General features: G+C 46.8%; 1 protein-coding gene across 2 annotated transcripts; it reads left to right on the forward strand.

Annotated features, from left to right (window-relative positions):
* Positions 1–1,664: 1,664 nt before the first annotated feature.
* LY6K (lymphocyte antigen 6 family member K) lies at positions 1,665–9,188 on the forward strand. 2 transcript variants are annotated; one of them, XM_061438406.1, is made up of 5 exons: positions 1,665–1,822; positions 2,630–2,761; positions 6,100–6,196; positions 7,107–7,211; positions 8,841–9,188. In XM_061438406.1, the coding sequence occupies exons 3-5, from the start codon at positions 6,118–6,120 to the stop codon at positions 9,125–9,127; spliced, it is 471 nt and encodes a 156-aa protein (XP_061294390.1). In that variant the 5' UTR covers positions 1,665–1,822; positions 2,630–2,761; positions 6,100–6,117; the 3' UTR covers positions 9,128–9,188. The 2 variants fall into 2 exon arrangements, with proteins under 2 accessions (XP_061294390.1, XP_061294389.1); XM_061438405.1 differs by lacking the exon at positions 2,630–2,761 and having other exon boundaries at positions 1,685–1,822.
* Positions 9,189–22,923: the final 13,735 nt, after the last annotated feature.

Consider the following 22,923-nt stretch of genomic DNA (forward strand, 5'->3'; position numbering starts at 1 on the left):
GTAAACTGCCTTTATGCCTTTCTCTCAAATTTCTATTGGATGATCTGCTATTTTAGTTACCAGTTGCTAGGAAGAAGTTCTATATCCTGAATACCAGTTAAGGAGATAAGTGCTACATGCTTTCTCCTGGGTTTGCACTGTCTTGTCAGTAGAACAGCAGATGTTGTGAGTTTTTACATATTGTCATGTATCACTTTTTCTTATGTGACCAGCAATATTTTTTTTCAATTTTGTATATGCTTAATTTTCCAACGGACACCAGGATAGCGTTGTACATTTTCCTTTTTCCTTTCTGAGGATTCATTGAGATCCACAAATGTCCTGAACTGCTTCTTTTGTGTGGTACCCGTGTATAATATCTCATCTATTCACCACTCGTCAAGGCACACAAGAACGTTTCCCCATGCCAAGGCAGGGGAAGCCTCATCAGAAAGCCTGTAATTGGATATTTGTGCTTTCTGACTTTGCTTTCTCCTCTATTGGTCTGTTTTTCAACCCTGAGCCAACACCATACTCTCTCAATAAGTGAGAAAATATAAATATCTTGGCAGTTGGGAGCTCAAGTCCTCCAGTACTTTTCTTCTCCCAGTATATTGCCTTGGCTACTCCTAGCCCTTTCCGTTTCTGAAACATCTGAATATTTGGAATCAACTTCACGCACATGCACAAACGGACACACACACAAACACACACACACACACACACACACACACAGCACCTGTTTAGACTCTTACTGAAATTGCATTGAATTTGTAGATTTATCTTTACTCTTTTGGGACTTAGCATTCATAAACTTGGTTATCCTTCTATTGTTTCAAGGATTTAACTTCGATAGAAGACCTGGTACCTAGTTTTTCCAAAAGAGTCTGATAATTTCAGCCTACACTTGCATTGTGAGTCACCTCTGGTTCCCAGTGTTCTTCAGGTTTTAGTTCATTTCATCAGGAATGTGACGTTTATCACAGGAAGCCTACTCATCGCAGCTACTCATTTTCTTTATAAGATCAGTAACAGCTGATCGATGCCTCCCTTTCCATTTCTGATATTGGGAATGAGTATTTTTCTTTGTTGTCTCTTCTGTTTCACCAATACTTTGAATGCCTTCAGATAATCAACTTTGGCTTTGTGTGTTTACCTCCTATTCATTTCTCCTCTCCTCTTTGTATTTCCTTCATTTCTTTGGGTAGGTAATCTATGCTTATCTAACTTCCTGAATGGCAGCTGAGAAAATTTTCACCCTGTTCTCTCTTCTACGAGATGCCTGTAACGTGATATATTTTCACTAAGCACCTTTTCCGCTCCTTTCCCTGCACTTTTAACTTGCGATCACCTCACAATCCTTTAGACCTTACTGTTACCCAGTTTCCACTGGGGCCTCTCTTCTGTATAATTGGTTTAGGACTAGTTACCAAGAATTTGGGGATTTGCTGGTTCTCTCGAGTAATGATTCTCCCTCAGTTTCATTGTAACAGAGAAGGAATGCTAGTACTGTCAGTCATGGAGACTTGTGATGCTGGGGTATGTCACGGCATGAACCTGCCCCGTCACCCCTGCCCCTGCCCAGAGCTTCTGGAACCATCTCCCCGCTCCGTGTCCTCTAACACTTTCGGGCATCTACCTCCGCCAGACGAGACTACCTCTGACGAGACTGCCCCTGGGGGCACTCTCACTTGCGACCGCAGCGAAACCTTCTGGAAGCCGCGCAAAGCCTGATGGGAGACGCCGCTCAGTACTTCCGGGTTGAGTCTGGTCGCGGAGCCTAATTGACTTCTCCTCACACACCTGCAGCTTCGTGTGGGTTCCCACTGGAGTTCGTGTCCTGGTAGGTTCCAGTAGGTTTAGACAAGACAAGGTTGGGGGCGGTTTGGGGATGGGGCAGAGGAAGAGGAAATCCCAAAGTCTGGCTGGGACACGGGTGTGGGGAAGTTTCCACAGTTCTTGGCAGGACGCGAGTATCTGGGAAGATTCCAGAAGGTCTTCGCAGAATAGGGAGGCTGAAGAAGGCTCCAAAAGGTCCTCCGGGACATGGGGTCTCAGGTGAGGTTAGGGAGGCCTGGGAAGGACAAGGTGCAAGGAGACGTTTCTAGAAGGTCTGGGCAGGACCCTGAAGGGTTGGCGGGGAGAGAGACGTGGAAGGTTCCCGAAGGTCTTCACAGACCACAGGGCTGGGGAAGGTTCCAAAGGCCTGGGCACAATGTGGCGGGGCGGGGAGCGGGGGTGGGGGGAGGCGGTGGTTTAGAAAACCTGGGCAGGAGATGGCAGGCGGGGTACAGCTGGATGGAGGAACAGATGGGAGGTGGCTAGAAGATTCCAAAAGTTCTAGGCAGGAGGTAGGGTGGTGGACCCAGAACTTCAGACTTGGACTCAGTCTCAGGTCAGTGTCTGCAGATTCTGTGGTTTGGCCCCTCCCTCGTGAAGCCGGGATGGCAGATGCAACTGTGACCATCCCCATCCGTTCTGACAGCATGCATCCCTCTACTGGGGTCCCATGGCTTCCCCTACCTACCTGGCAGCCCTTCCTGTGGGTATCCTTTCCACCACCACCTGGGCCATTCATCATCATCTTCTGGGGATGGGTGACATGGGAACCCACACAGCATCTTCACCACTGAAAGCCACGTCCCACCAGGACCCCACCCAGCATCTCCGACCTTGAGGCTGGACGCTGCCCAACTCATATACCCGTCACCTGCAGAGTCCACATTGATTTAAATCACACCCCTAGGAGGATCAGGTATTTCCTGCTAAAAGCAATTCACAGGTATGACATTTCTGTTAGCTTTCTGTTAGTCAACACCATCAGTGGACGACCAGCACAGAGATTTAACCAGGTCATCACTTTCTTCGCCAAGCTAGTGGTACCAAAAGAAAAGGAAAATGACGTTATGGGATGCCACTGAACTTTGCCCTTTACAATCTTTTGTAATGTCTGGAGCTAAAATCGGGAGGGGGTGGTGTCACAATAATCCAGGATCCTGAGTAATCTCCAGGATCTTTTTTCCGGAGATTCTTTCAGATGATTTCTTTCCAGTTGGCGCCAGATAAGGTTCTTTATCACACTTTTCTTGGAGGGAACTCATCCACATGGTATTATCAATGTAGCAACTCACTAAGTCATATCATTATCATTCTTGAGATCCACCACGCTCGATTTTTCACATATGCTGGCAAATTCAAACACCTCTGTGGGAAAACTCAATGTGTGATGAGTCCCATTTCCAAAGAATACAACTTTTGCCTGAATTGGGAGGTGTTAGCTAAGTTGGCCTCATAGACCAAGTCTCCCATGAGCTGTTTTTCTTCTTGGACAGTCTTTGCCATATCAGGGACAAGTGAAGCAATGCAAAAGGCCACCTGTTTTAATTCTCATTCATTTAATGATGTTATTAATCCTTTTTCTACCCCCATAGAAGTTACTGTAGCTTGTAAGACTGTGACTAGCAATGTTAAAACATTCTAAATATCACTCCCAGCCCATTTAACCTATACGCTGCAGAAGCCTTAGATTTCTACACGCAGGGTTAGGCAGTCAAATTCTGGATCTTTAGTTTTTAACTGAGAAGGTGAATTAAGACTCTCGTTCAAATAGTTTCTGCCCTATGCCGTGATTCTCATAATGGGTTAAATCTGGGCTAAAAAAATGTAGAACACATTAAAAAAAAAAAAAAATTGGCCATGCCACCTGGCTGGCTGCATCTTAGTTACCTGATGAAGAATTGTACGTGGGCCCGTGGCAGTGAAAGCATGGAGTCCTAATGACTACCAACAGGGAATTCTCTGTAGAGCACATTTTAAATCCCTGGCATTGTATATAAATTATCTGAGGCAGTAATGTTGAAATATTTTACAGTGAGTGCAAGGATGTGTGTGTGTGTGTGTGTGTGTGTGTGTGTGTGTGTTCAGTTGTGTCCAACTCTGTTCGGTATAAGCAAGTGAAAGTGTTAATTGTTCAGTCATTGCTCTTTGTGATTCCATGGACTGCAGCCTGCCAGGCTCCTCTGTCCATGGAATTTTTCAGGCAAGAATACTGGAGTAGGTTGTTATTTCCTCCTCCAGGGGATCTTCCCAAGCCAGGGTTGAACCTTTGTCTCTTGTGTCTCCTGCATTGGCAGGCAGTTCTTTACCACTGCGTCACCTGGGAAGCCCACCACCTTGTCCACCTTAACATTTTACTAGTTTTCCCATGTGTCTATCCATCTGTCTAACAATGCGTTATTCACTTTATCTTTTGGATTCCTTTCAAAGTTAACTACAGGCATCAGTGTTATCTCCCCTATGAATTGTAGCAGTTTTACTTGTGTGACTCATGCTTTATACATCTTATCTAAAAAGTCAACATCCAACATCTGTTGGATCATCAAAAAAGCAAAATATTTACTTTTGCTTAATTGACTATGCCAAAACCTTTGACTGTGTGGACCACAACAAACTCTGGAAAATTCTTAAAGACGTGGGAATACCAGACCACCTGACCTGCCTCTTGAGAAATCTGTATGCAGGTCAAGAAGCAACAGTTAGAACTGGACATGGAACAACAGACTGGTTCCAAATTGGGAAAGGAGTACGTCAAGGCTGTATATTGTCACCCTGCTTATTTAACTTATTTGCACAGTACATCATGTGAAATGCCAGGCTGGATAAAGCACAAACTGGAATCAAGATTGCCGGGAGAAATATCAATAACCTCAGATACCCAGGTGACACCACCCTGGGTCAGGAAGACCCCTGGAGAAGGAAATGACTACCCACTATAGTATTCTTGCCTGGAGAATTTCATGGAGAAGCCTGGAAGGCTACAGTCCATGGGAATCACAAAGAGCTGGACACAACTAAGTGACGAACACTTTCATTTTTCACTTTTCAAAGGGAAAGTCATGTTTATGTTTTTCTTTTTTGCATTTGGGGGCATCAGTTTTGCATCTGTTTGTTCCAAGGTCTCAGCATTATTTGTCACAGGAGAGGCCATTTCTTCAATGCATTTTTTTTGCTTGTCATCTTTGTCTAAAATCAGTCAGTCACACATGGGTAGGTCTACTTCTCGACTCTTTATTCCATTCTTCTGACTGTATGTCTAAGCTTTCTGCAGCATCATGCTGTCTTTGGTTATCATAGCTTTCTAGTAAGTCTCAAAATCAAGTAGTATAAGTCCTTGGCTCTTCTATTTCCAAATTATTTTGGCTATTCTAGGTCTTTCACTTTTCTACTTTAATTTTAGAATCCCAGTTGATTATTTCTACATTGAAAATATATCTCTGGGAAATTTGAGATTGTGCTAAATCTACAGATCAATTTAGGGAGAACTGACATCTTAGCAACAGTAAGTCTTCTGATCTGGGAACACAGTATATCATTCCACTTTTTTAGGGCTTGCTACTCTTCGGATTTCTGTTTACCTGGTGACATTGCAAATTCAGCTTTCTGGTTTTCTCTTCTTGCTGTCGTTGTGTTTGTGGTTGCTAGAGTTAATACAGGTTCTCATTTGGCTTTCTAATTCCTAACCAGACAAACCAAAAAGAATCAATCAACAATATAAGTGTGTAAGGGCATAAGGCTGGCAGGCCTTGTGAGAGAGAGGGCTAGCCTCAGCACCGATCTGGGCAGTGAGGCTGGGCTGGGTGGTGCAGGGGTAGCCAAGCCTTCTTGTACCCTGGGGTCAGGCTGCATCAGTGAAGACCTGGCCATGGATGGAGAGGAAGATGAAGAGGGAAGAGGAAGGGCGGTAGCGCTGGGTGGGAGAGTACCCCATGGTGTCTCCTAAGAGAACAGGAGTTCAAATCAGGGGTGGGGGAAACCCGGTACTGCCTTGGGGGCGCTGCGGCAGGAACACTTGCCAAGCAAGTTTGCTGGGGCATGGGTGAATGAATGCAGAGTTCCAGGGAGTGATGGGGTCCCTGGGGACAGAGGGGACTTGGTGGTGGTGGTGACAGCCCCCCCCAATCAGCATTGAGAGGCCACACCCAGCCCCTGGCCCATGGATGAGGAGAGGGTCTGCCCCGGTGACCAGTGGGGAGGGCCCTGAATGGTATTAGACCAATGGGGGTCAAATCTAACTCCAGAGTCAGAGCTGACCAAGTGGCCCTGCTTGTTCCTCATGTCCAGGACCAGGCATCACTGGAAATGATAACCCTCCTTGCTTTGTTTCTGGTCTTGGGCCTGCCACAGGTGGAGAGCAATCTCACCGTGTCTGGAAGACAAGGTCAGTTCTGGCCCTGAGCCTCCTGGGCTGGGAGGAGGAGGTCTGGAATGCCTGTGCAGATACAGGGTGGCCATGGCCCCAGGTGGGTCCAGGCAGGTGTAGTCCAGAGAATTCAGTGGGCAAGACAGCCTTAGGAGGGTGGTCGGCTGATATGGATACATAGTTGGGGAGCCTCTTGATGTGGGGTCCCCAAGGGCAGGCAGGAATGGCTGGTTTTATTGCCCAGCACCCAGCTCTCCCTGCCATGGCCCTGCCTTCCTGGGGATGGTGGGGCTGGAGGCCAAGCCTGAACCAGCCATCTTCAAGCCGCCTGGGGCTGTCTCTGAAAATGGAGAGCTGCTGGAGTGTGACCAGCTTCTTCCCTAGGAACAAGTCCTCCCCTGACACAGACCCCATGGTGGGCCACCTCGGCTCCTGGGTCAGGCAGGACACAGGGTCTCAGGCCAAGGAGTGTGGAGCCAGGCACTGGAGGCAGTGGGGTCAGCCAGGAAGGTGGGTGGACAGGGTGCATGGGTGCAGACTCCACAGCCATGGGGCTTCTTTCTCTAGAGCAGCTAATGTGAGGCGCCAGTGAGGTGTGGTGATGTGGGCATGTCCTGAGTGGGGGTTGGGGGAGGCAGGGACTCGGCTGTTTCCATATGACAGTGCATGTCTCCGGGCTGAGGCTCTGCGCTCGCCTGTGTTCATGCTATGGGTGTGGTGTGGGTCTGTGAGACACATCCAGTGGGCACACGAGAGAAGCCCAGAGAGGAGAGGAGGAGCTTGCAGGATAGGGGAGGCTGTGAGGCGCCAGAAAGATGGATGGACCCAGGGCTCTGTCCTCACTCAGAGGAAGGAGAGGATGGCAGGTGTTGCTCTGATGGGATCTGAGAGCTGCCACATTCCGCTTTCTTTTTATTCCTCCTTTCAGATGCTGTCCTGAGGTGTCACGTTTGTGAGAAGGAGAACAGTTTTGAATGCCAAGGGCCAGAAAACTGTGACAATGGCTCTACATACTGTATCTCTGCCGCCGTGAGTAAGTGTCCTGGGTCCCAGTGGGGCTCCACACACAGGTCAGTAGAATGCTTTCAGGACTTAGGGCCTGTCGAGTTTTCCTCAATAAAGAATAACTAACATAAAAATGATCCTTTTTTTATTTTATTTTTATTTTATTTTTATTTATTTTAAATTTTTAAAAGAAAATCCATCCTGAACCCTCCTCCCTCCTCCCTCCCCATACCATCCCTCTGGGTCGTCCCAGTGCACCAGTCTCAAGCATCCAGCATCGTGCATTGAACCTGGACTGGCATCTCGTTTCATACATGACATTTCACATGTTTCAATGCCATTCTCCCAAATGTTACCACCCTCTCCCTCTCCCACAGAGTCCATAAGCCTGTTCTATACATCAGTGTCTCTTTTGCTGTCTCGTATACAGGGTTATCGTTACCATCTTTCTAAATTCCATATATATGCGTTAGTATACTGTATTGGTGTTTGTCCTTCTGGCTTACTTCACTCTGTATAATAGGCTCCAGTTTCATCCACCTCATTAGAACTGATTCAAATGATCCTTTTTTAAAATTTGAAGAGCAAAGTCCTGTGAAGCCAGGAGTGCCAGCAGGCCATTGAGGAGACTCAGCTTACATAAGTAACCCCAGAGCCGATGCAGGGTGGCACGCAGCAACCGCTGGCCAGACTGAAATACTGAGGTGCAGGGAGAAAGTAAAGGAGAGTTCTTTTCATTCACTTCTAGGTGAGCAGTTGAGCCTTAATGACTTCAATGTCTGACCAAGAATAGCTTTTACAAAAGATGTACATAATCAGGGCTTAAAATATGTCCTGAAAAGAGGATGCATGCTTTAAAACATTGGAGACCACTGCTCTGCCATCTGTAACTCCCCCAAGCACTTCTGGCCTCATGAAGAACTCTCTCCCGAGGGTGACTTTGAAGGCCCTGGCATGACCCAACAGTGGCCTTGTCTGGCCTGGAGAATTCACTTTCCATTCATCAGCCACTTCTGGGGCTTCCATGTTCCAAGAAGCGTGTGGGCTACTGAGTCAGTCGAGGCATAAGCCCCACTGCAGCCTCACCTGGACTTGATAACTTAGTGTGGAAAGATGACTGCGCAGTGAAATATGGGAGGAGGTGAAGTCAGAAGACAGGTCATGCCCCCAGTGCTGGCCGTGCCAGCAGTAGGCTCACAGTCACAGCAGTTACACCCAGGCCGCAGGAGTGGCTCCTTGAGAGGCCAGCTCCAAGCCCTGGGCAGTGGCCAGGATGGCCAGGTGCCCCTTGCTCCCGTGTGTCTCGTCTGTGGTCACAAAGGCTTGAGCAACCATGTTTGAGAAGTTGAGGCCCAGGGAACCTATGCATTCCCAAATGGAGACTGCCAGGCTCAAGTGCAGACAGGTGTGTGCAGACAGGTCAGAGATGGTGGCATCTGATACCACGCCACCCCCAAAAGCAGCTCTGAACACAAAGGCCTGACCCTCTTCCTTTGCAGTGACGGCTCCCAAATCCCTTTCAGGTGCCCTCTTTGAGTGGGGCTCTGGTAAGGGGCAATAGAAGGGTCAGGGTTGGGCAGACTTCAGGCAGAAATGGTGTTGGCATTGCTGCTTTCAATTCATGAGACCCCCATCTCTCTGTCCTGTTTCCCACTAGGAGTATTTCCACGGTTCTTCCTTATTTCCAAGCAGTGTGCACTGAACTGTGGGATGAATGAGGCATTTTCACAGATGGCCAGGTCGTTCGTGCTCGTAAAGCCCACACCCTTTCTGTACCTGGCGTGCTGTACATCCAGCCTGTGCAACATCCAGAAACCAATCATCAGAGAAAACACAGAAGATGCTTACTTGAAGTTCATCAAGGGGCAGGGCAGGGGCAGCAGCTCCGGGCTGAGGCCTTTCCTGACACTGGCTTCTGCACTCCTGGGCCTCAGGCTGCCGTGACGAGGTCAGCTGGCTGCAGGTGGTTGGGACTAGTTGCATTAAATTTGTTTTCCATCGATTAGCTCAGTGGTGATCTGACTTTCCAGGGACCTTGACGTGGGGTGGGGAGAATGAGTCCATCTGGCCCTGCCTCACAGGTTGAATTACAGCAGGGCCAAACCTTCCCCACAGCCATTTGTCTACACGTTGTTTCTCTTTGAAATCAAACCTTGTAACTGTTTATTGCTGACAATCACTCTTGACTCCTCTTCACCTTGGGGGGCCTTGGTATTGATGGAGGGCAGGGCCTGAGGCCCACCCATGAAGAGTAGACCTCAGACACTTCTGACCTTTGGGGGGGCCCAGGGTCAGTGGGGGAGACAGAATGATTTGGGCATAAGGTGTCTCTGGAGTGAAAGAAATACTGCTCAGTGTGGGGTAGTAGGACCCCCTCCTGATTACAGCCCTCTTCTGACAGGGGAGGCCCCTTGGCTTCTCTCCTTCAGCTCTTGCTTCCAGACTCCAAGAGACAGAAGAGAAGAAATTCTGTTGAGTAAGCATGGATTTCCCCCACCAACCGGCATAGGTGTGTGGACTCACAGATTCTTCCACGTGCGTTTGTCCAGCATCTGAAGCTTGGGCAGGCACACAGCAGCGCTGCTGCTGACGCTCCAGACTTTTTCCAGTCTCTGTTTGAGATGTAGCCGTGCACAGACAGCCAGAGAGTTGAGCCACAGTTCTGCACAAAACAAATGCTCTCTCCCCTGTGGCCCCGACTGGGTGCTAGGGTGGGTGCAGCCCCATCTGCAGCTCTCCTGCTTCCCGCTCCCTCCCATACTCTGGCCCGCCTCACCTAGTCTGACTCAGGGAATGCTGTTTGGGGCATCCTGGAAACCTTCCAGAGAGTCTCAATGGCCCCAGAAGGGGGTACTGTGGGGCAGGCAGGGAGCAGGGCTGTCTCTGTCACATCTAGAGCCTCTGAACCAGAAGGGCCCCCGAGTGTTGGCCAGTGACTCCACAGCTGACAGTTTCCAGTTTCTGTTCGGCTCCTGCTCTGTGCATGTCCCTTTAGCGTAGGCATTGCACTCCCGCCTTCCTGCTCATGCCCTGTCCAGAAGCGGCATTCCTAGGACTCCCCACTCTCAGCCTAGGACAAGACTTTAAGTAGGATCCCTTTTGTTAAGGCAGGCAAGAGATGCAAGAGGTCAACTATTCAAAAGTTGCCATGGCAGCTGGACACTGGCATCTCTTCACAGGAGGATGGTTAGCGCAGTGTAAGATGACTGGGACATCAAGACCCATGGACAGGGAGAATTCCCTAGGTTTGGATCTGGTGGGTCTTTGGTGATCTGATGAAGAGTACTTTCAATGATTAAATGATGAGAGATATCAGATTATTGCAGGATGAGGAGTTCAAGTGAATTGGGGAAAATGCTGTCACCAGATAGATACACTTTCTAGAAGTCACTATGGAAGGAAGAAGTTTTAAGAGGATAGTGTTTAGAAAAAACAGATCACGGATCAACATCGATGCCACACCAAGAATGTAAAGACTTGGGAATCTTTATCTGTGAAGAGCAGGGAGCCAGTTGAGTGAAGGACAGGCAACGGGGGCCCAGCTGGTGCAGACAGAATGGAACAGGATCCAAAGCAGAGGCTGCAACCCCGGCAGGAGAGCAAACACTTCTGTGAGCGAGTAGAGGAACAAGTAGGAGTGCACAGAAAGCTCACATGTTGGAAGGAGCCAGGAAATGAAAGAGTTCATTCCCAAACAGTCACATATTCTCTGTGAAGCTGAAGACAGGGGTGTCTGCTAAAGAGTGAGCGCTCAGACGAGGTGGGCATGATGTCAGCTTGGAATAGGCCCTGAAGGCAAGAGAGAGAGAAGGTCATGGCTGAGACCATGCAGAGACCCAGAAAAGCTTGCTGGCAAGAGGACCCAGGAGCAGTCCCAGAATAGGAGCTGAAATGGCAGGGCCTCTAGTGGCTCAGTTGGGAGACCCGGGTTCAATCCCTGGGTCCAGAAGATGCCCTGGAGAAGGAAATGGCAACACACTCCACTATTCTTGCCTAGAAAATTTCAAGGACAGAGGAGACTGGTGGGCTACCATCCATGGGGTCACAAGGAGTCAGGTACAACTGGGTGATGAACATTTTCTATGAGGTCTAGGTGTTCACCAATCCAAGGTCACAAGGGCAAGAGGGAACTACACTTGGTTTCAAGAGAGCAACTGAGGAACGAACGATCTGTCAAAACTTAGCTGGAGAGAGGTGGGCAAACCAAGGTGAGCAGGGCCAGGCCAGGCCTGGACGGCTACATGGAGGTAGACAGCAGAATGTTGGCCAGAGCTGACAGAAGGGCCTGAAAGGAAGAGGCTTACAGTGCCCTGGAGACGTCAAAGCTTCATTCAGAGAGAGGGAGAGCTCACGTGAGGGGGAGGAAACGTGTTACTCTAAGTGGCATTGCTAAGGTGGCCACTGTGCTCTTTAAGAGCAAGTGTGATGCAAGTGACAGAAAACTGCAAACAAGGGGGTCTCAGCAAGAGTAGCAAGTGTTTCTTTCTTGTTCGTGTAAACAAAGCGCAGTGCTCAGCAGCCCAGAGCTGTGTCGCGGGGGAGCAAGCTCCACCTGGTGAGCGCTGCAGCAGCGCAGAGCACATGCTCTAGGGGGGACGAAACTGGGGGGCTGTAAAAGCAGCATTTTTTGTTCAAAGTGACAAGATACACATGCATGCCCAAACTATCACCTATATGTAGGCTTTAAAAACAAACAAAATGGAGAATTTGAGGGTCCACTTTAATTGAAAGCAGCTTTCTAGGGAGAAGGCAGCTTTCTAGCCTTTCAGAAGCTTTATGAGCTGCCAGTTCTTTGGACCGCCGGACTTGATGGGCCCCAAGAAGACACGTGGAGGCGCTGGGGAGTACAGCCTTCAAACCTTGCCCCTCAAACGCAGTCAAGGACCTGTCTCCTGAGACACACGGAGCGACTCCCAAGTTCTACTCCAAAGCCTCCGTCTCTGAACGAGCACACCCACCTGTTGTCTGTCTCAAGCACATGGAACACTCCTTCCAACTCTCCTTTTAGAGGCCAAGCACATAACTGAAACTACAGCAAAACAAAAACAGTACAAGAAAGGAACATTAGAGGCCAACATACTTGTGAACAAAGCCCAAAAACTGCCTAACTGGCTGTATTAAAATAATAACAGGTTATGACCAAGTACAATTTGCTCCAGAAATGTAAGAATGACTCAGTCTTAGAAAATGATGTCCAACAAGAAGTAAAGGATGATAATCACAGCATCATTAGCATTCACTAATTGATCTTTTAAAAATCCTGTGACCCCTAGGAACAGAAAAAGTCAATAATTTAATAAAAGTTACCCACCAGAAAGCTCAAACACCATACTTTGTGGCGAAGCATTCAAATGCTCTCACATAATCCAAGGATGTGACGAGCCCACGCACCGTCCCAGCTAGTCAGACATGGTCAGCCTCGACAGTGGGGGCTCAGGCACATCATGAAGGAAGGACTGCAAAAACGCTTCTTCTCAGCAACAACCCTGTCAGCTAAAATCCCTCCTATTACAGACCAGTTAAAAATGTCGCATGAAAAAAAAAATCTGAATACTTTTTAACTGTACACCAACCTAATGTGAACATTTCAGAAGAGGAAAAAAGGAAAGAAGGGGGGAAGGAAAGGAAATAAAATAATCTTTACAATATACAGTGAGCAAGGAGTGAAGCTGGCAGCTGCTTCAGCATATTTGCTCTTTTTCTATCACCGTGAGCCTCAGGTTGGGCAGCGGACAAGGCACTGGGTTTCCATGAGAGAGGAAGTAAAAGCAAAAGACATAAATGAGGCACTTCAGAGGGGATGTGCTCTAAATTAAATACTAAACTAGGGGAAAAGACTCTCTCTGCACAAGGAAACTTGTCTATGTCAGCATTGGCTCCACATGGAGAAAAACGTATGAAGAGAAGTTTTTCCTCAGAATTAGATACTCTCATTATCACTTGGGGCTTGTATTTCCACTACTGGTTTATTCCAATAAACCTAAGCCACAAGATAAATGTTAAGTGGTAATGTATGTTTCACCCTGTGATACCTACAAAAGCAAAGGAAAATCCTTTCTGAAGGAATACTCACTCAGCTCAGAAGTCATAGAGTCCCAGAGGTATTATCTCAATAAATATCTGCTAAAAATCAAAATTCACAAAAGACACAAGAACACAAGAAACAACAAGTAAGCAGAAATGGATCACCAAAAGTTTCAAACATTGGAAATCACAGGTCTGTAATACAAAATAAATTTGCTTTTAGAAATAAAAGAGCATAGAAAAGATGAGGAAAAGAATGACAGACTGTCAAAAATATTAGGCAAAAAATCAGGAAACTGCTGGGAGTGAGTGATGTAACCTCGGTAACCTTATAAAAACTCAAGGGAGAAATTAAACAGTAGATCACACATAGATGACGAGATGACAACACACTGGAATTTGAGCTGAACAAACGATTCCACTGCAACCAAGAGGTTAAAAGAGATGGGAAACACAGAGACGAAACTAGACAACATGAAGAGTAAGAGAGAAGCTAATACAGAAAACAAGCAGGCTTCCAGAAGCGGACAGAGAAAGCAGAGCACAGGCAGTGTTCAAACAAAGAGCAATGGGCGATTTTCCAAAAGCGATGCAACAACATTCAGGTCAAGCAATCACAACAGGCCCGCTGCTCCGAGACACACTCAGAGCAAAACGTCCAGACTGCAAACCAAGAGAAAATTACAAAAGCCTGCAGAGAGAAAACACGCATCTGGAAGCGAACAGCAGTTATATCCTGCGCAGGCCACAGCTCAAACTGGGAGGCAGAGGGCAAGGCAGTGGCAACTTCAAAGCGCTGAAAGAAAACAGCCAAAAAGTAACTTGGCCTTGAATACTAAAAGGCTGTTTACAATAAGTAAAAAATAAAATGGTTTACCACTGACTAGTAATTACTAAAGGAACTCCCCCAAAAGCATTAAGAGGAGTGAAAATAATCCCAGACAGCAAGACGGAATGCAAGAAAGAACCAATTTTTAAAAAACACGTTAATATGTGGTGCCATGGACTGTACTGTATCCCCACAAATTCCTGTGTTGAAGCCCTAATTCCTGGTGTGACTGTATGTGGAGGAAGGAAGTAAATAAGGCTAAGAGGTCATAATGGTTGGGCCTTGATACAAAAGAATGAATATCCTTAGAAGATGAGACTCCAGAGCTCTCTCTCTCTCTCTCTTTCTGCCACGTGAGGACATGGCAAGAAGGCCACCATCTGCAAGCCAGGACGAGGGCTCTTGCCAGAAAATGAATCATCCAGTACCTCGATCTTGAACGTGCAGCCTACACAACTCTGAGAAACAAGTGTCTGCTCTTTAATCCCCCTAGTTCACGATGTTTTGTTGTAGCAGCTGGAGCAGACTAAGACATGTAAAGTGAAAGTCGCTCAGTCCTGTCTGACTCTTTGCAACCCCAGGGACTATACAGTCCATGGAATTCTCCAGGCCAGAATACTGGGGTGGGTAGCCTTTCCCTTCTCCAGGGGATCTTCCCATCCCAGGGATTGAACCCAGGTCTCCAACCCAGGTCTCCTGCATTGCAGGCAGATTCTTTACCAGCTGAGCCACCAGGGAAGCCCAATTGTGGATAAAGCCAAATAACACTAACAAGATAGCCCCAAAATAATATTTTCTCATTTGGAAGGTTAAAGAAAATAAGACCATACTGGATACAAATGGTGTGAAAAGGCATGATTAACAATGAAATGTTCTCTGGTTTCTACGTGGTTCACAGAGAAATCAGAGATGGCCATAGGCATAAAGGGTCAATGCCAAAGTGTCACAGAAATGGAGTTTGCTACCTTCTACCTAGCAATAGAAAAAAGAAACCAATACTTGAGAGAAAATGGATAGAAGAAATTTAAAGGTACTAAATAATAGGTGATAGAAATGCATCTGTATGCCTTAACAATCACAATAAATCAAATCACCAGCTCAGAGACAGACTATCAGATTGAAGTTTTTGTTTTAATCCAGAAAAATACTCAAAACAAAAGACCACGGAAAAATTCATCATAAAAGACAGAAGAAGATACAGTAGACTTAAACTATCCATGTTAAACAAACAGACTTTAAGGCAAGAATCACTAACAGACATAAATAACAAAATGTTCAACTTACCAGAAAAAAGTTTTTAACAAATTAAAATTTATGTGTATCTAAGTGCTCCAAAATACATAAAGTAAAAAGTGTTAGAACAAGGAGAAACGGACAAAACCAGCAACAAAGTGGAATATTTAGACACACTTCTCCCAACAAGAGACAGACCTGAGGGCAGAAGTTGAGTAAAAACACTGAACAACGCAATTAACATGCCTTGAGCTCTGCACCCAGCAGTCAGTGCAGGCGCTCTGCTGAAAAACAAGACCCCGAATGAAAAATGTCAAGTCCTGCAAACTGGACAGTTAAAGTCTCCACAAAAAACAAAACGATACACGACGGAACACCGGGATAAAGCTATAGCATCTTCCAGGGGGAAAACTGACAAGCATTTTAAAACCTCAATTTTTATAATAGAAGAACATCAGAAAATCAAGGAATTACACATTCCATTTTGAAAGTTAAAAAATAGTAATGAGACAATAATGAAGTGGCAAAAATTAATGAAATAAGAATCTAGAGTATGACAGAAAGGACCAAGAGCTGAATTAGCAGCATTTGAAATAAAAGCCAAGATAGGGATTTCAGTAATGGAGAAGAGCAGTAGGTAGAAAACATCAGACTGAACACTGTACCACTTTTAAAGAATGGAAAGAGCTTGATAACTGGGCCATGGTGAAGGGTCCAACACACTTGAATGCAGATGTAAATGTGGACTCCAGTTTTTAACTAGTACTTTGCCATGTAACTTTGCAGCCCCATCAACCAAAGGCTGGATTTATTTCCTTTGACTTGACTTGGGGCTCAAACTTATAATTTGTTAAGGTCTACTTTCTTATTTATGCCTCTATCACCATCATGAGTGGGGCTTCCCAGGTGGTACGAGTGGTAAAGAACCCGCCTGCCAGTGCAGAAGACACAAGAGATGCGGGTTCAATCCCTGGGTTGGGAAGATTCCTTGGAGGAGGGCATGGCAACCCCACTCCAGTATTCTTGCCTGGAGAATCCCATGGACAGAGGAGCCTGGCCAGCGACAGTCCATGGGGTCACAAAAAGTCGGACACGACTGAGCAACTTAGCATGTATGCACAAATGTACCATCATGAGGAGAAACTGCTCATTATAACCCTCGTAGTGGAAGGATGAGAGACACATATGGCTGAATCATCTCAGCTGAGCCCAGTTCTGAATGAGAAGCACAGCTACCCTCTGGGCCCAGCCTACCCTCAGATGCACAGATGAGACTGTCAGTGCTTTAACTCTGAGAACTTTGGAGCCTCTGGTGACACAGCAGCAGCTGAGACAATGTGGATCCATTAAGTGGAAAAGAAAGAGAACGGGTCAGACACAACATTTCAAGATTCAGGAGCTAAAACTTTCCCAAAACTGATTACATATCACCCCATAGATTTAAGAAACTCTTTACAAAATTGAAGTAGGATCAAGAAAAATCATATCTATGCACATCGTAGTGAAACTAATGAACACCAAGAATAAAAGGAAAATCTGAAGAGCAGCCAGACAAAATAGCCACAAAATAAGAGTTCCAAAACAGAAAGTAAGCAATGAAAGGGGACAATGCAATGACACCGTCAAAACACTGGCAAAAAATAGCTACCAATCTAGAAGCAAAAATACTGCTCAAAATTCAAAGGTGAGAAATGAAATATTTCCTGCCATATCAGTAACCAATGACGCCCCAGCCACCAGGGACTGCAGCCACCGTGCGTGGTGAGCTGGTGAGCTCTGAGGAAGCTCAAGGTGTGGACACAGGGCACTGGCCGCAGGCAGCCGAGATGCATATGAAAGTAATGATTCCGGTGAGCCCAGGCTCCTGCATCTTCCCATACATAATAAAACACTAAACTCCTTAATTTGGGATATTTAAAAAATTATTTTAATTAATAATAATCTTTTGATGTTCAGACTAACTGCCCTTTGCTGCAAAACTTCTAATAACCAGACTCCTCCCCGCATCCCCTCGCAACGGTCTCTCAGGGTTACTTGAGATGCTCTCTCCTGGCTTAAAGTCCTAAAACTTCCCACAGAATAAAACATAACTCTCAACTTTTAGGTTGTGAATATTTTTTGGTAAGTCCGCAAAGGTTAACAGCAAATTCAATGAAACAAAAATCTCAAAGAACTTATCCCCAGCGGACCACACTAAATACACACACACACACACACACACACACACACACACACACACACACGAAAGAGCTAGAAAAATGATCTCAAACGTAAGCCCAGAAATGCAGAGAAAAAAGAAAAGAAGCAAATGTGAGTCAATCTAAATGAATATTGAAACAGTAATAATGAGGTCTTGGGGTGTCACTACATATAAAGAACTACATACATCGTTAACCCAATGATATCAATAGTGTAGAGAGTTGCCTATGACAGGAGCGGCACAGGGGTCAGCGAGAAACCAATACACGGGGCCAGTGCTCTGAGAGGCGGTAAACACGACACCAGACGAGCCTCGCTGCGTTCCAAAGACACCTTTACTTTTGGTCAATGAAATCTGCATTTTATAGATTTCCACAAAAGATGCCCCGCCTCCCCGACCCCCGCGCCCCCACCGTTTACGTGTACGAAAGGCATTCTCAGCTCCCAGGTGCTGTAACACCAAGCGGCCGGCCCGGCCTCAGGAAACCGCTAACATGCAGAAGCGCCAAGGAACGGGCCAGCTCACGGAGCTGACGAGACCCCCCTCCACGGGGAGAGTGGAGCCCGAGGCTTCCGGGCCAGCACAACCGCGGCCTCGTTAAGCAACTGCGGACGGAAACGCTCAAATCCGCGCAAAGGCCTCAGGCCCCAAACTCGGCAGACACGCTCTCGGCCCGGAACAGGCCAAACACAGCCGGAATTACCGCGGAAGGAGTGTGTGCTCCCCCGGCACCAGCCCCACCGCTCCCTCTGGCGCCCCTAGCGGCCCAGCCCCGCTTGGCTGCACCAGGAAGCTCCAGTGTGATCTCCAGACTTGGCGGTTGGGGGTAGGGGTGGAGGGTGGGCAGCGTCCTGGGCTGGTGCAGATGTTGGATCAGAAGCTAGTCACGGGCATAGGCTTCAAACAGTAAACGAAGGAAGGGTGGTAGAGCATCTAATGTCAGACAAAGGTGATTCCAACACAATATGCATTACTATAGTGGAGAGCTTTTCGTAATTACCAAAGGGTAAATCCGAGAGGCTGAAATGATTCTAAATGGATAAGCATCTATTAACATAGCCACAAAATTTAAAGCAAACATCAACAGAAGCAAAAGACAAGTTGGTAGATTTCAGTACATTTTTCTCTGTGTAAGATAGAACAATTTCAGTTCAGTTCATTCATTCAGTCGTGCCTGACTCTGTGATCCCATGGACTGCAGCACGCCAGGCATCCCTGTCCTTCACTATCTCCCGGAGCTTGTCAAACTCATGTCCACGGAGTCGGTGATTCCATCCAACCATCTCATCCTCTGTCATCCCCTTCTCCTCCTGCCGTCAATTTCCCCAGCATCAGGGTCTTTTCCAGTGAGTCAGTTCTTCACATCAGGAGGCCAAAGTATTGGAGCTTCAGCTTCAGCATCAGTCCTTCCAATGAATATTCAGGGTTGACTTCCTTTAGGGTTGACTGGTTTGCCCTCCTTGTTGTCCAAAGGACTCTCAAGAGTCTCCTACAACATCACAGTTCAAAAGCATCAATAGAACAAGGCAGGACATTAATAAAGCTATAGAATATTTGCACATCATGACTAACAGTCTTGACCTGGTAACTGTCAACTTCAATAATATAACAGCCAGATAGTTTACTGGCAAAAGCAAGTTTACTCAGGAACAGCAACAGAAATTTCGACTTCAGACAAGCAATCTGGTGCCGACCTTAAGCAAACCCACAGGACAAGGACGGAGAACTTGCTTTTATAGGAAAAAGGAGGAGATGGGCGGGGCCGCGATGATCACCGAAGAGTCCATTGGAGGAACTAAGAGTATGGTTGATGGAGGCTTCCCATTGGTTCCGCTGCTGCAGACTGGCTGAGTTGCATGCTGCGGAGAGGTGTCTTTTCTGCTGGAGAGTAAGCAGAGGTTAGTTCCTGTGGGGATGTAGGCCCCTTGTCTGTTCCCCTTGAAGTAAGTGATTATGCATGTAGGGGGAGAGCTCCCCACTTCAGGTCTGTCCCAGCAACAACTTTAGCTGCTGCTGCTGCTGCTGCTAAGTCACTTCAGTTGTGTCCGACTCTGTGCGACCCCATAGACGGCAGCCCACCAGGTCCCCTGTCCCTGGGATTCTCCAGGCAAGAACACTGGAGTGTGTTGCCATTTCCTTCTCCAATGCATGAAAGTGAAAAGTGAAAGTCAAGTCCTCAGACGTGTCTGACTCTTAGCGACCCCATGGACTGCAGCCCACCAGCCTCCTCCATGCATGGGATTTTCCAGGCAAGTGTACTGGAGTGGGTTGCCATTGCCTTCTCCTGAGATTTCTTTAATTCCACATAGCATATGTGAATTATTACATCCAACAAATAAACAATGTTGTCAAGGGACACGGAATAGTCACCAAACATTTGTCCATATGCTTGGGTGTAAAGCAATTCTCAACAATTTCAATGGATTGAAATCTGGAGTATGTATGTGTTTTACCATAGTGACATTAAATAAGAAACTAAGAACAAAAATTAAAATACTCCCAAATATTTGGAAATTGAGCAATACATTCTTGAATAGCCTAAGACTAAAAAAAAAAATAATAGAAATTATAAAATATTTATATTAAATTGCAATGTGTCTGACACATTCTTATCTGTGGTATAGTGCTAAAGCCATGCTTATAAAGAGAAATTTATGATCTGAAATCATATATTAATGGGGAAAATCTGAAAGTCAGAGATCTGGGTATATATTTCAAGAATTAGAAAAAGAATAGCAATCCCCAAAGAAGTAGAAACAGACTAGTAAAATAGAAATGCACAAAAGAATAAAATCCAAAAGTTATTTCTTTGAAAAAATAATAAAACTGATAAACCCCTAGAAAGAATGATTATGACTAAGAGAAGACACAAATTATCAATGTAGGGAATAAAAATGATGACATTTCTACAGGTCCTATAAACATTAAAAAGATATGGAAAAAGGTACCGTCTAGGACTAGGCAACGGAGAAGGCAATGGCACCCCACTCCAGTACTCTTGCCTGGAAAATCCCATGGATAGAGGAGCCTGGTAGGCTGCAGTCCATGGGGTCGCTAAGAGTTGGATATGACTGAGCGACGTCACTTTCACTTTTCACTGTCATGCATTGGAGAAGGAAATGGCAACCCACTCCAGTGTTGTTGCCTGGAGAATCCCAGGGACGGGGAGCTTGGTGGGCTGCCGTCTATGGGGTCACACAGAGTCGGACATGAGTGAAGTGACTTAGCAGTAGCAGGACTAGGCAAAGAGTTCTTAGAGTTGATACCAAAAGCAGTCCATAAAAGGAATGATTGATAAGGTGGGCTTCATTAAAATTAAAAACATGTTCTGCTAAAGTCTCTGTTAAGAAGATGAAAAGAGAAACTACAGATGGAGAAAATATTTGCAAGCCATATATCCAACAAAATATCATCCAAAATTCTAAGGAACTCTCAAAACTCAACAATTAAAAAAATATCCAATTTGAAAATGGGCTAGAACACATGAACTGACATGTCACCAATAAGCAGATGTAGGTGGGAAATAAGCACATGAAAAGATGTTCAACATCACTATCCTTTATGAAAATGCAAGTTAAAGTCACAATGCCATAGCACCATACACATTTCAAAGGGGCTAAGGTTAAAAATAGTGACCACACCAAATGCTGATAAGGATGCATAGAAACAGGATCATCCATACACTGCTGGCGAGAAGGTAACATGGCATCACCATAGTGGGAAACAGGGAGACAGTCTGACAGCTTTTTCTAGGACTCAACACGCAACCACAAGACGACCTACACTGCACTCTAGAGCACTGAAGACATGTTCACAAGAAGACCCGTGGATACATGTTTATTGCAGCTTCGTTCAAAACAGCCCCAGACTGGGAACAACCCAGATGTCCTTCAAGGGGCAAGTGGTTAAACCGACTGTGGCCCATCCATGTCACGGAATACCTCTCAGCAATAAAAAGGAGCAGACCAGTGATACGGGCAACAGCATGAATGAACCTGAAGGGAACGATGCTGGGTGCAAAAGCAACCCATCCCCCCTCAGCCAATCTCATTATGGAGATTCGTCTGCATAATGATACAGACTTTCTCAAACCATCCAGAAGCCCAGGACTTCTTATAGGGAAATCTCACAGTAGAGTCCCCATGATCAGAAGGCAGCTGAGTCTTTGCAGCTGGTGATCAATGAATGAGTGAGTTGTATGTGGCGGGCTCTTGTCCTGAGCTCACCACTCACAGATCCACCAGTGAGAAGGGCACTCCCACCTTCTCCAGCCTACACATATTGAACACATATTGCAAGCTTGCCACAAGGGTAAAGCCCCAGAGCAAGCCAAGTCAGAAACCTTCTTCCTCTCCAGGACACTTTACAGGAAAAAGAAGTGGTTAGACCAGCACTGATCCTCGGGCTCTGGTGGCTCGCTCTGGGCTCTGCTTACCTTGTCAGATCTTTGAGAAACATACTCAGGGCTTCAGAAGGTGCGACAGAAAGCCCAAGGGCTTGGCTGGAAAGTTCTATGGCAGGGCTGCCTCCTCACACACTGCCAGCTCCTCTGGACAGCTCTTTGTCCCCTTATGGCAAACGGAGGAAGACGGGATCATGGTCACCCCCCACAGGACCACTGGGACAAGTGGAACTTAAGAGACAAGGTTGGTTTGCAAGCAGAAGAACTGTGCACCCAACGGGAGTGCTGGTTTGTGTGTGGCTGCGGGGTGGGGGCAGGAGGAGAGCGGGGGTGAGCAGGGCTGGGGCTCTCCGACGGTCAGCACCGCGCTGAACCCGAGCCACTTCCACTCCACCCGCCCGCAGGTGCCTAGGGCAGGAAGGGTTGCTGCTGTGATGGAGGAACTGATTTTACGTTATTTAATTTGCATTAATTTGAGTTTAAATACCAGGAGATGTCAGGACATGATCCTAACAGATCTTAAGTGTCTGTGTCTTGCTGTTTGTTGCAGTTTTTAAACTGAACCAAGAAAATACATTCATTGTGTCCTAATAGTTTAAACAGCAAGTTAAGTGCACGGCTTTCCCTGCTCATGGGGTCTCAGCAGCTCGGGAACGGTCTGAGGGACGCGCTCGGCTCAGCTCCCGCTCGGGGAGGCTCTGCGAACTCAGCAGCCCAGGGCAGATCCAGCCACAGTTTCCTGAGTCCTCGGCTGCGGGCAGTCAAACAGACCTCTGGTCTGCTGTCCGGGTCCCCGGGGCCTCCCTGGTGGCTCCGTAATTCCTGGAATAATGATGAGCCTCAGGGCTGTGGTTGCAGGCTGCCGGTCAGCTCTGGGCCAGGTGCCGAAGGCTCCCCAGAAGCAGACCAGAGAGGAGGGCTGAGGGCTGATGGTTTCTTCTGGAGGGGATGGCATGTCTCCAGGGCAGGCAGGGAGGCAGGGCGCCATCCAGCTGTGCTGCCGCCCACACAGGCAGGCCACACACTCTGTCCCGGGCGCCCGAGATCCTCAG

This window comes from Bos javanicus, chromosome 14 (genome assembly GCF_032452875.1).
Source record: "Bos javanicus breed banteng chromosome 14, ARS-OSU_banteng_1.0, whole genome shotgun sequence".
Taxonomy (NCBI): domain Eukaryota; kingdom Metazoa; phylum Chordata; class Mammalia; order Artiodactyla; family Bovidae; genus Bos; species Bos javanicus.

What these genes read in the sequence shown, in the direction of transcription:
- LY6K (XM_061438406.1), top strand. Translation starts at nt 6,118, where the DNA reads ATGATAACCCTCCTTGCTTTGTTTCTGGTCTTGGGCCTGCCACAGGTG. An exon ending in CACCGTGTCTGGAAGACAAG is followed by an intron (nt 6,197 to 7,106) that starts GTCAGTTCTGGC and finishes TCCTCCTTTCAG; the next exon opens with ATGCTGTCCTGAGGTGTCAC. An exon ending in CTGTATCTCTGCCGCCGTGA is followed by an intron (nt 7,212 to 8,840) that starts GTAAGTGTCCTG and finishes GTTTCCCACTAG; the next exon opens with GAGTATTTCCACGGTTCTTC.